Source organism: Erythrolamprus reginae, chromosome 1, assembly GCF_031021105.1.
Source record: "Erythrolamprus reginae isolate rEryReg1 chromosome 1, rEryReg1.hap1, whole genome shotgun sequence".
Lineage (NCBI taxonomy): Eukaryota > Metazoa > Chordata > Lepidosauria > Squamata > Dipsadidae > Erythrolamprus > Erythrolamprus reginae.
The window spans coordinates 261,045,319-261,058,927 of NC_091950.1; the positions used below are offsets into that span (position 1 = coordinate 261,045,319).

A 13,609-nucleotide genomic window follows, 5' to 3' on the forward strand; every position below is an offset into this window, starting at 1 on the left:
AGAAGAATCAAATGCTATTTCTTCGATAGATACCTGTCCACAAAATAGCCAATCACTGGAGCTTCATGGGTTGTATTTGGTGGTTTCCAAGTAACAATAACATAATCTCTATTGGCATCATGGCAGCTCACATCCATTGGTGCCCCTGGGGCTCCCATCACTAGGGCATCAGCATCTAAAACCCCAATAAAAGCTCAGATAAAATCACCCTCATATAATTCAGCTATTATAAATATGACACCATAAATAGCACTACTGGGTGACAGTGGGGTTTCCCTCACAATGAAGTGAATTCACCTTTTTTCCATTCTCGAGCTAGGAGAAAAGCACTAGCATCAATTATTATGTTGTCCTCATTAAGAGGAATATTTGTATCTCAGGGTTTGTAGCACCTGGGGTCCTTTATGCTCTCTGAGCTGGGTTGGTTGTTGGTGGGAGTGGTTTGGGAGGCTTTTTGGTTGGGCTGTTTAACGTTGGCTTGCTTGGCAGTTCCTTGATTGGGTATTGTTTACTTCTTGATTGTTGGTCTGATGTTGATCTTGGTTGTTAGCCTATCCTTGATTGGTAGTGGGAAGATCTTTTTTGGCTTGTTGATTATCTCTTTTGCATAGTCTGTAGCAGCGGTGGGTTGCTCCTGGTTCAGCCCGGTTCTGCAAACTGGTAGCGGCAGTAGCAGGAGGCTCCACCTACCTGGGATGCTTCTGCACATGCACGTGAATATAAACCAGTAGCAACAGGTTTTAGAACCTACTACTGTGGTATAGATGTGGTTTATGTCTCCATTAATAGTTGTTGTACATGTCTCCATTGATAGCCAATCCAGGTAAACCTTAGAACCTTAGAACCTTTAAGACCACTCTCACCATCACTGACAGGGCAAGACACTAAACTTTAAATTAAGAGCAAACTCCATGCCTTACTAGCACTGATTATGTTACCTAGTTTGAGTAATGAAATGTCTGCAAGAAAACAACCAAGCAGAGAGCAGCAAGGACCCCTCACTGTCTTCATTGCTGATCCTTATTCAGTTTAAATAATAAAGATACTGAATGATGATGTCCTTACTGTTTTAGTGCAAGTCATGTTAGGGAAAATGATTGGGGGATTCTCGAATCAAATCTTGCTCTAAGTTATATGTATGGAATAACATTATTCTGGAACACTTCTCATCCAAAGCAGTGGTATTCTGAAACAACTCCATATCCATGTCAAAAAAGAGACCAAAATGAAAGATTGCTGAAAAGATCGTTGCAGAGTATATTGAAAACTCCATCCTAAATTAACCTTCTTTCCTCTCAATTGTCAGAAGTCGTTTGGGTATCTATCTTGACTTAGGTTGGTCCTTTTGAAGTATAGGGTGAAAATAGGGGCAGAGAGCATATGAAGGGTTTTTTTTAAAAAAAAAGTAATTGTTGAAAATTTGTAAGAGACTTGCAAAATGGAATACTTAAATATTATCTCCATTGTGGATTGAAGATGAGACAATTTATAAGAACATGTCCTTTAAAGATATTAAGGAGGCATCTTCTTACTTCCTTAACAAAATCGAAGAATCCTTTATGTAAATAAGCAGCAGGGCATTTTAAAAAGATGTTATATCCTAATTCAGACTTTACTCTGAAATTCTCAGTGGCTTTTTATATAAATTAAGTTGCTTTCAGCCAAATTTGCTGAAGGTTCAGTCTGAATTATTCAGATGAATCAAAAAGGTTGCTAATACAGAACATTCAAACAGTAATACTATCATAAAGAGAAACCTATGTATACTAGATAGGCCTCCATATCCACCACTTTCCATATTGTATGTCCATAACATGAAAGCATTTTCACAACTCATATTGGCCTCAAATATCAATAGTCTAAGGATTAATGGATGGCTATATGAAATTAGCACACTAATCCTTTTCAGATATTTTTGGATTCCAACTTCCATTAACCCAAGCCAATAGATCTAATAGCGAGATATTTCAGGAGTTGTGTTACCAAATATTTGACTGAAGTGAACAGTGGGCAACTTTTGCTTTCTCTGGTTTCCCTGGCTCAATTCTCCTGATACCATCTTTATTCTCCTGAGGTTGATTTCCTCCTGTTGTTGAAGAGCGTGGAACAATATTGCAGAGAAAGACCGCATAGTTCCAGAGAAGGTAGGAAGAAGAACTGCTGAGCCTTTTCACTGAGAACGTTGGTGCTTCCGGCAGAGCAGGAAATGAAAAAAAATCAGTCATACCATACAACTACACAAGAACAAATGGTATAGCATGGAAAGCTTGCAAGTACCATGCAAGCCACTGTGTATCAGTCAGTGAGCTTCAGTGAATTCCACTGAAACCAACTAGACTTGTTTACAAGGTGGTGAGCTTATCAGCCGAGCCAAAATGTCATGGAATTTAAATCAATTCATCTCTATGGTGTTCTCATCTGCTGAGAACACTAGCTGAGATATTTAGCTCAGTCTAAAAGGATGTAAAGGAAGATGGTATTCCAGCTGCACTTCTGGCCTTAAGGATTGAGATAACCCATCCCAGATTTGCTAGGGACTTGTCCATGTCAGGATGAGATCAAATTACAGCCCTTGTTCCACCTTATATAGTCATTTCCTTTTTTTTTGTCAAACCAGAAAGACAACAATTCTCCTTTTCTTTCTCGTGATACTAATACGACAAAATAAATGCTAACCATGAATTCCCTCTTTACGTTGACCACAACAAAGTTTTGCCTGTCCATTTTACAATCCCTGAAACAATTTTGCAAGCAAAATAGTCAAGCATTTCAAAGGAACAGGTTCAACCTTTTTTTGGAAAGCCAAAAATTCCCAACTCCCTACCCCTTCTGATCCTCTCTCAAAAAGAATCAAGCAGGATCATCTCTTGAATAGCAAGGCTGTCATACCTCTGACAAACAGAAATGCAGTATATTCATGCACTCCGCCTCTGGAAATTATGCGCACGGTGTACAAGCCTTCGTCGTCTTTGTGCAAATGAGAGAAAGACAGTGCTGCTTGTCCATCACCAAAGTAGGGTTTTGTCCACTTGGATTCTTTAATTAGAACATCTGGAAGACAGGTTGCACTTCAGTATATGTTAATAAGATAGCAATGATAAAGATATATTTTGCACTGGGATCTCCAAATCAGCCATTTTAGAGCAAATGTATTGGGAAGAAGCTATCATGTTTCAGGTGGATGCTAGTTTCAGATGGATGCTATAGGCTGGTTTTGTAATATTTGATGCAGTCCACAGATACTATGAAATATTCACTAATCTGTATCAATGTAACCGAATCTAAAAACTTAAAACTGTTTTGCTTAGATACCTCTTAGTCAAAGTGCCCTAAATTTTAGGTTCTGAGCTCTGTAGGCACATTCCCGTCATACTGAACGAAATATGCAAAACTGTTTAAGAAATATTAAAAACCCATTTGGTTAATTGACAACCGCTGCATTTGGGGTGCAGAGCTCATGGAAAGTTACCATGAATTTCAGCAATCCTTGAAAAATTCAGAAATGTAAAGGAAGCTCTGTAAATCACATTAATAATTGAGGTTCTTACCATCTCTATACCATTCAACTCGAGGATGAAGACGTTTCAGTTGTGGTGTGACCAAGATGTTACACCTTAAAGTAAGTGTTTCCCCCTCCGTTGCAAAGGTGACTCCAAACCTCTCCAAAAACTGAACTTCAAAATGTGTGTAGCAGAGTTCATCTGGCAGTGGCACTGGAAACAAACAAGAATGAGGTTTAATTGAAAAGGCAATTGTTGAGATGAACCTTAGAAATCATTTAATAACCACAAATGTACACGGCTTGCTATATTCCTGCTAGTAGATCACTCATTTTTCAAACTTTAGCAACCAGATTACATGGTCCAGATACTGTAGCTGGATTGCAAATGTCTAGATGACAGCAGGCAGTTGGACTGTTTTAAATACTGGAAATACTGTTTCTGTTCCTCAGAGGGCTTAGTGGTTTCTCTGGGAATTGTGCTGACCACACTCTTCCTCTTGTTATAAAGTAAGCAAAAAAGGAAGATAAGTGCCCACATCTGAGCTGCAAAGATTGACCACTAGATGGCAGCAAAGAGATACAGAAAACTGAAAATTAATTTACTGGACTTCTTAGGGCAGTGATAGCGAACCTATGGCACAGGTGCCACAGAGCCATATCTGCTGGCACACAAGCAGTTTCCTTAGCTCGGCTTCAATGTGCATGTGTGTGTTGGCCAGCTGATTTTTGGCTTGCACAGAGGCTCTAGAAGGGAGGTTTTTTTACTTCCAGAGAGCCTCTGGGAGATAGGGGAGGGAGTTTTTACCTTCCCCTGTCTTCTTTGGAGCCTGCGGAGGGTGAAACATGAGCCTACTGGGCCTACCAGAATTTGGGGAACAGGCCATTTCCAGCCTCCAGAGGGCCTCCAGGGGTGCATGAGAAGCTGTTTTCATCCTCCCAATTGAATTATGGGTGTGGACACTCGCACATGTGTGATAGTGTGCACCCATGCTCTTTTATAGTACCCCAGGGAAAAAAGGTTCACCATCACTGCCTTAGGAAGTTGGATGGGCATCAAAGTTAAAGCAGAAGAATAGATGCTTCAAATTGTACTTTTGGGGATGGGAGAATAGTATTAAATTCTAGCAGGAAGATTAGGGTGTTTTTTTTCCTTTTTGTGTATGTGTGATACAGATTGTTTCCATTTCTCTACATAGATAAAGAATTTGGGTTTTATGTCAGCCTTATAGCATTCTCTTTCCTTTAAATCTATTGTGATCTATAATATTAATTTGACATTCTCTGCCTAATCATTTTCTTTCAAGTTCTAATAGATATTTGTATTAGACCCATGTATTAGATTTGTGATCTACCAGAATCACTTATTTTTGCAAATTTTATTTTAATTAACTTGCTGTTTTTCCTATAATCTGAATAGCTTTGTAATTACTCTTCTTCACTACTAGAATTGTGTATTTGGGGCAGTTAATGTTACATTGTTTTGAAATTTTATTTCTTCTTTTTTAAATAATAACTCTTGATTTACTTTATCTCTTGTGAGATTGATTATCTCCAAAGGAAGGATTATGTATGTAGAGATCTCTAAGTTACATAGTCAAGAGATTGCATTACAGAAATTATTTTCATTCATTCATTTACTTTTTATTGCCAGAAAGCCAGTGGTAGGTACGAGAGCCTTAGTTGCAGGGTTAGGAGAAAAACCTGGGAACTTGGTGATGGTAGCAGGAATTACCAAGCCACGACACAATTACCATAGCACTCATGGACACCTAGAGAACTGAAGTAACTACATAGTTCAATAATTCCAGTCTTCTACTCTATATACTTGGCCAGGTTCTGCTACATTGTGGGAAAGATGGGATGAAATTAATGCTAAAAAGTAGCCCTCATGTTTTAAAATCTTTCAAGATTTTTGAAAAGAGATTTTTATTCTGTGCCTGAGCTGGAATGATAGATAGTCATTTTTATTTTTATTATGATTATTGCTTGTTCTCTATTTCCAGCCTTTGGATTCAATAGGCTAGATAGGTTAGCATTAGGAGTCAAGCTTTTCTATAAGTTCCTGGAAAATATCTTTACCTGTCTAGTCTAAAGAGATGTCCGTGTCCCTCTGCAGACTAACTATGTCAGATATGTTTGGAGTTTCAAAGGGACATGCACAAAGCCTGGCTTAAAAGATGTTACCTAGATGGGTAATAAAATGTCTGCAAGAAAACAATCAAACACAGAGAGCACCAGTGACCCCACAGCCAGGGTTAGAATAATGAACTCAGGAAACAAAAAGAAAATTCATGTAGTGCCTAATATGTGCCATTTTAAAGATTATTTGTGTAAAAATGCCATCTCTCTTTTTTCAAGTTTGGAGCCAAAGATTAAAATGCATTAAATCTGCACATTTCTTTTTGAAGTAATATCACAATAGCTACAAATAAATATTAGAAATGCTAGACTCTCTTTTTTCTCTATGTGGGTGGGTGAATGGATGAGAGGGAGAAGAGAGAAAGAGAGGAGATGGATAGATAGATTCTAAAGACAATATGCTTGCTTTTTAATTAAATGTAAGACTCGCTTTCAAGTGCTTAAAAATAAGTGGTTTAGGGGTTGGGAATTTCACAAGACCCTCTTTCAGAATTGGTAAAAAGTTTCACCTAAATAATAAAGTCAAGAGGATAAGACGCTCCTGCTCTTAATCCTTATAGGCATTATTTAGAAAGCACCTCTATTCAGAAGAAAGATGCATCTTAAACTGAAAGCAGAGTGTAACTTAACAACAGGTCAAATGCTTCTGGTCCACTGGTTTCAGTTTCTAGGTTAAAATCAACACTTTTAATTGAGCCTAGTACAGTAGTACCTCTAGATACGAGTTTAATTCATTCCAGAACGGAGCTCGTATGTGGAACAACTCGTATCTGGAACAAATGGCTTTAAACTTTGTTTTTCCTCTCCGAGATAACCAGAAGCAAGGATTTTTGTGCCACCTAGTGGACGCTCGGCTCATATCCAGAATTTGAGTCCGGGTCTCAAAAAGACATTTCGCTCCCCTCGTGGCTCGTAACTTGGAATACTCGCATGTGGAGCAGCTCGTATCTAGAGGTACTACTGTACACTTTTCTGGCCGTCTTTTATTAAGATTCTAGAAGGAGGAACATCTTTGAGCCTTATGACAGGTCTAGAATTGCTTTGAACTACAAGGAGAACTTACAGCGATAGGGAAATATTCCAACAGGGTATGGTTCTTCGTCTCCTCTGTATCCTAGAAGAAAGTGACCACATTGTGAACCAAGTCATTCAAGTACATCCCTATATTTGTATCTGTTTTACAGCAGCATCATGTAGCTTTACTCACTTCTCACAATCACAGCGGCATTGGTTGAGGCTTGTCCATGAACATTTGTTGCCACTGCAGTGTAGGTAGCAGTGTCATCGTAGTGAGCCCTAAACAGCAAAAAGAACAAACCGTGGTTCACATCCAAGAAAATAACTGATATTTCCCTTCAAATGCTGATACATGTGGGTTGGGAAGGGGGAGGGTTAATCTAGGAGGCAAATAGGATTTTACCACTAGGCAATCTCACTACAGACTCAACAGAGCCTTTAACAACCGAGTTGTCGAAGCGTGGAACTCATTACCAGACTCAATAGTGTCAACCCCTAACCCCCAACATTTCTCCCTTAAAGTATCCACAATTGACCTCTCCAGGTTCCTAAGAGGTCAGTAAGGGGCGTACATAAGTGCACCAGTGTGCCTTTTGTCCCTTGTCCAATTATCTTTCCTTTATCTCATTTATCATATATATTTTCTTCCTTCATATATCTTCTCCTCTATTTTATATTTTTCTTTTAGGATTTAGGGGTAGTGATTTCTGACAGTCTCAAAATGGGTGAACAGTGCAGTCAGGCGGTAGGGAAAGCAAGTAGGATGCTTGGCTGCATAGCTAGAGGTATAACAAGCAGGAAGAGGGAGATTGTGATCCCCTTATATAGAGCGCTGGTGAGACCACATTTGGAATACTGTGTTCAGTTCTGGAGACCTCACCTACAAAAAGATATTGACAAAATTGAACGGGTCCAAAGACGGGCTACAAGAATGGTGGAAGGTCTTAAGCATAAAACTTATCAGCAAAGACTTAATGAACTCAATCTGTATAGTCTGGAGGACAGAAGGAAAAGGGGGACATGATCGAAACATTTAAATATATTAAAGGGTTAAATAAGGTCCAGGAGGGAAATGTTTTTAATAGGAAAGTGAACACAAGAATAAGGGGACACAATCTGAAGTTAGTTGGGGGAAAGATCAAAAGCAACATGAGGAAATATTATTTTACTGAAAGAGTAGTAGATCCTTGAAACAAACTTCCAGCAGACGTGGTAGATAAATCCACAGTAACTGAATTTAAACATGCCTGGGATAAACATATATCCATCCTAAGATAAAATACAGAAAATAGTATAAGGGCAGACTAGATGGATCATGAGGTCTTTTTCTGCCGTCAGTATTCTATGTTTCTATGTTTCTAAATAAGGTTCAGGAGAGAAATGTTTTTAATAGGAAAGTGAACAGAAGAACAAGGTTAGTTGAGGGAAAGATCAGAAGCAATGTGAGAAAATATTATTTTACCTAAAGAGTAGTAGAGGCTTGGAACAAACTTCCAGCAGACGTGGTAGATAAATCCACAGTAACTGAATTTAAACATGCCTGGGATAAACATATATCCATCATAAGATAAAATACAGAATATAGTATAAGGGCAGACTAGATGGACCATGAGGTCTTTTTCTGCCGTCAGACTTCTATGTTTCTATGTTTCTATGTTTCTTTATATATATTACCTCATGTCTATTCTCTTCTATGTATTGTGTATTGGACAAAATAAATAAATAAAAAATGCAGGAGAGACAATTGTCAAGAATCTGGAGAGACGGTTTAATGTTTAGTGGCTGTGATTGTGCTGGTTTCTAACAGGTAGTTGCTTTCTTCTATCATTTATTACATTAGTTCCATAACTGAGATTCAATTTACTATCGAGCAGGCTTTCATCAAACCAAGGAAAAGGGAAACACTACACTTGCTGTATAATAGTAGAGAAATGTGGGCAATGTGAGCTACATTTTCTTGTGTATTTTTTTTTCTTTGTCAGAGTAAATGAGATCTATCCTCTCTCTTTCCTGTCATTTCCCCTGGTTCTTTCTGTTCAATAAAAGTAAGTCACAAATGGCCAGTGCAATTGCTTCCATCACTCTCCCTTTTGTCCTTTGTCAGTCTCTCTCTCTGAAAATGAGAGGCCATGGGTTCAAGTCACCTTTGATCAGGACTGGCTCAGCCGGAGGTGAAGCTATTACTTCTCAGGCGGTGAGTTACTGTAGCTCCTTGCCACCACCCAGCAACTTAAAATAACCTTGCAAGTACGGATAAAAACAGTTTTGATGAGAGTACAAGATGGCATCCAGAAATATCAGCACAGAGAGAAACTCTGCTCTTTGTTAAATTAGTATCATGGGACAGATAAGTTTCTTGAAGTTTTTTTGACTTCCCAGACATGTTAATGGTTTAATGAAGTTTTATTAGGAATCCTGTATAGATCCACTAGAATTCTATTCATCAAAAAAAAGGCCTTTTCATCCAGTGCCTTAACATCTGATATTATAATCAAACTTGTCCATTTCAACAAATGACATGCTAAGAATAATATAAAATGTAGGTCCAAGCACTATCAAAAGCTGACAAGGACTCATATTAGAATCCTGTTTTCTGTGGCGCTCCAAGTACATAATCTCCTGCAAAAAAAAAAAAAGGTTTTTTAAACTCTTGGATTTTTCTAATGATATAAATGGGAGTGTCCACATCTGGGGTCATATTACTTAAATTGTTTGCTGGGTGATAGACATCATCTTTGTGGGTGTCTCTTTAAAGTTTCCGCCCCTTTGATTGAAAGTTTAAGCATCAGATTTCCTCTCCAAAGTTCAAGTCGAGGGAGGAAAGAACTTCTGAGAATGTCCAGGAAAACGAATGTAATGTTTCTTTCATACTTGACTGGGGGTGTTATGCAAAATGGTTTGAACGACAAAAAAGTGACACCGAAGGTCTGTCATAGAGCTGGAGATTTTACAGTACAGGCAAGGTTATTTTCTACAAAGGAGAGAAGGCTTATCATAGCCCTATTTTAAATGACAAGAAGCCAGTGAAAGAAGAGGAAAAAGACAAAATAAACCTTGAGGAAAGACCTCATAGTCAGAGGATTTAGGCATTATGACACCTCTCAGAAATTTCATATTCATTTCATTTTGAGAATTCATTTTTGACTCTCTTTAGGTATATATAAGGACTACAGCGCCCCCTAGAGATAAATCTTTACTTGTGCATTGCATTCTATTAGAAGACACAAAAGTGTTTTATGTTACAAAATCGCTATTAAAAAGCATGAGGGATGAAGTTTGAATTAAAAGGATTTCTTTTTTTAAAAAAAATCTTGACAAGGAGACTCAACATAGCTAGGAATTAATCCAACTCCAAGCTGGGGGGATGCCTTGTGTTAGATTTACTCCATTTGGAATATTTCAACTTAATGTTGCTGGAATGGTAGAAGATGGAAGAGATTTTGAGATTTACCAATAGGATTACAGAAAGCCGCATTTGGTTACCATATCAATATTTATAAAGGTCTGTTTAGTGCCAACTCTCTTCAGCCTAGGCATCTTAAATTTCCAATTTCCTTGAGGAAAAATCAACAGCCTTGATGATAAGCAGTTCATCACACCTGAAGAATCTTGCGGCAAAAGAATTACTATAGTGAGACCGCCTTCTGCTGCATGAGTCCCAGCGACCAGTTAGTCCCACAGAGTTGGCCTTCTCCAAGTCCTGTCAACTAGACAATGTCACTTGGCAGGACCCAGGGGAAGAGCCTTCTCTGTGGGGGCCCCGGCCCTCTGGAATCAGCTCCCCCCAGAGATTCATACTGCTCCCACCCTCCTCACCTTCCGTAAGAGTCTAAAGACTCATCTATGCTGCCAGGCTTGGGGCCATTAGACTCTAGCCCCCTGGTCAACGACTGCTATGTATGTTTGTTGTTGAGTGGGAATGATTGATTTTTAAAATAATGGTGATTTTAGATTAGATAAGTGTGTTTTATATTAATTGGATTTAGGATTTGTATTGTATTGTCCTTTTTATATGTTGTAAGACGCCCCAGTCCCTGGAGATGGGTGGCATATAAATCCAATTAATAAACAATAAATAAATAAAAGAATGTGTATCAGAAAAGGAAGAATATGTAAAAGACCACATAGATCTCAATTGTCCACATTGGACCAGAGAGACTTCCTATATATTTCCAGAAATCTATTGTGTGGTCACTGTTTTTCTCACAGTGGGCTTCTGTCTTTTCTAGCTTCAAAGTGGAATTAATACAATTTGGGTGGAGAAGGTGTTTCTATTGGGGAAACAGCACAGGCCTTCTCCAACATTAATTCCCTAAATTATTAATTGGCTCATCCTTTCACTCAGGCTGCTTGGCTGTATTGCAGAAGAATCACAGATCTGCATCATGGGGAGTCTAGCCTTGAGAGAAGCCTGAATGTTTACATTAATAAAAGCAACTTAATAAGATAGAATATGCTGTATCTGTAGAAGTAAGGAAGAATTACTGTTATGGCCTGAAAAAGTTGGGAAGTTTTCACTCCAGTCCATCAGGGAAGTAAAGTAGGAAAATTTTGATTGGTTCCCTGCCAGATTGGTTCCCTATTTAAACCCACTGCCTTTTGCATATGGTGCTGAAAGTTACTACCTGTAACCTAATAAAGAGCTGAAGTCACTCCCCCAGTCTCATGTCTCTTCAGTATTGGAACTCAACATTGGCAATGAAGATGGGATGCTGAAGAGTTTTAAAAACCAAGGCAAAGGAATCCAGCCTGACCAGATGGTAGTGGGGAACACGAGGCGCCAGATTCAAAAGCAGAACAAAGAACAAAGAGAAAGACTGTAACAGAAGCTACAATGTCTTCATTCATACATCCACCGATGCCTTTCAACCAAGCCAGAGAAACCTGGGAAAATTACATGGCCAGGTTCAACTGTTTCCTGGAAGCCAATAACTTCTAGGACTGCCTAGATTAGTGATGGTGAACCTATTAGGTGCTCTGAGTCTTCTGAGAGGGGCGGCATACAAATCTAATTAATAACGATAATGATAACCATAACCATAACCATAACCATAACCATAACAATAACAATAACAATAACAATAACAATAACAATTGTGCCGGAACTACCATTTACCAGTGGCAAAGAACTGGTGGGATCATAAGCCCGAAAAAGTAGTCAAAAATGAGCAAACAAAACTACTGTGGGACTTCTGACTTCAGACTGACCGAATTCTGAAGCATAACACACCAGACATCCTAATTGTGGAGAAAAGGAAAGTATGGATCATCGACATCACAATCCCAGGGGACAGCAGAGTTGAGGAGAAGCAGCTAGAGAAATTAGTGAAATACGAAGATCTAAAAATCGAGCTGCAACGACTCTGGCATAAGCCAGTGAAAGTGGTCCCAGTGGTACTTGGCACGCTGGATGCAGTGCCAAAGGATCTCAGCGGACATTTGAAACCCATTGGAATTGACAAAATCTCCATCTGTCAATTGCAAAAGGCCGCTTTACTGGGATCAGCAAACATAATTCGCCACTACATCACACAGTCCTAGGTGCTTGGGAAGCGCCCGACTGGTGATGAAATACGAAATCCAGCATAGTGATCTCATTTGCTGTGTTGTATTGACATAGCAATAATAATAATAATAATAATAATAATAATAATAATAATAATAATAATAATAATAATAATAATAATAATAATGGCATGGGTGCCACAGGTGGCACATGGAGCCATATCTGCTGGCACGCAAGCCATTGCCCTAGCTCAACTCCAACGTGCATGTGTGTGCCAGGCAGCTGATTTTTGGCTTACTCCAGTCTGACAGGGAAGTAAAGTAGGAAAATTCTGATTGGTTCCCTGCCAAATTGGCTCCCTATTTAAACCCCCTGCCTTTTGTATAAGGTGCTGGAAATTACTCCCTGAAGTAACTCCACTAGTCTCTTGTCTGTTGGGAAGCCATTCTGTCCTCTTGCTTACATTCAAGAAGGAAGCACATAAACATTTTTTGAGGAGTCAAATAAGATCTCGTATTTGAAAGGAGAGGGAGGGAGGGAGGGGAGAGGGAGAGGTAATTAGATGATAAAGATAAATAGGTGGTAGAAAATAAGGGGAGAGAAGGAGAGCGATAATAAGTAGATAGGTAGGTGATGGATAGATTACAGATAGATAGATACACATATACATGGCTGGCTGGATGGCTGGATAGATGATAGATAGATAGATAGATAGATAGATAGATAGATAGATAGATAGATAGATAGATAGATAGATAGATAGATAGATAGATGTAGGTAGGTAGGTACATGAGACAGAGAGAGAGAGATGAGAGAGTTATAGATGACACACAGAGAGAGAGAGAGACAGGCAGACAAACAGACAGATACACATAGAGACAGAGACAGGGAGAGGGAGAAGGGAGAGAATATGAATCAGATTGACCAAAGTTTAAAAGCTTTAGACTTTAGGGCAGATGTAAAAGTCCACTGAGATATCCAATTGTGCAAACAAAAAGGTACCCAGTTGCCCCTTTAAAATGATGAGACGATGCCATCGCTTTGGCTCCTCAAGAATGTTTCCAGTGGAGCCAAGGAGCACTCGTATGTTCCTAGGAATGAATGTCACACTCACATCAGATGGAAAGGTTTTCTTAGCCTCAGCTTCAGAGTCCCGAGAAGATGAGAGCCAAGAAATTGCTCAGCGGCTTTAAGTGGCCACATATCAGATGACTTGAAACTCAGCTCAGTGGCATGAACAGCTGAGAAGAATACTGAAATACGTAGAGAATCCTAACTGTTAGATATCCTGAAAATATCAGGCTGTTATTCAGATATTTAATAACTTTCTGTTATATGTACAGTGTTCCCTCGATTTTTGCGGGTTCGAACTTCGCAAAAAGTCTATACCACGTTTTTTCAAAAAAATTAATTAAAAAATACTTTGTGGGTTCTTTCCCTATACC

General features: G+C 38.9%; 1 protein-coding gene across 1 annotated transcript in view; it reads right to left on the reverse strand.

The window, feature by feature from the left end:
- MYOM2 (myomesin 2) overlaps positions 1-13,609 on the reverse strand; it is a 106,357-nt gene that overhangs the window by 77,157 nt on the left and 15,591 nt on the right. The window contains exons 6-10 of the mRNA XM_070738708.1: positions 6,849-6,937; positions 6,705-6,755; positions 3,549-3,713; positions 2,890-3,051; positions 34-175 (exon numbers count right to left, since the gene is read on the reverse strand). Coding sequence (XP_070594809.1) covers positions 34-175; positions 2,890-3,051; positions 3,549-3,713; positions 6,705-6,755; positions 6,849-6,937 — 609 coding nt within the window. The remainder of the gene's footprint in view (positions 1-33; positions 176-2,889; positions 3,052-3,548; positions 3,714-6,704; positions 6,756-6,848; positions 6,938-13,609) is intronic.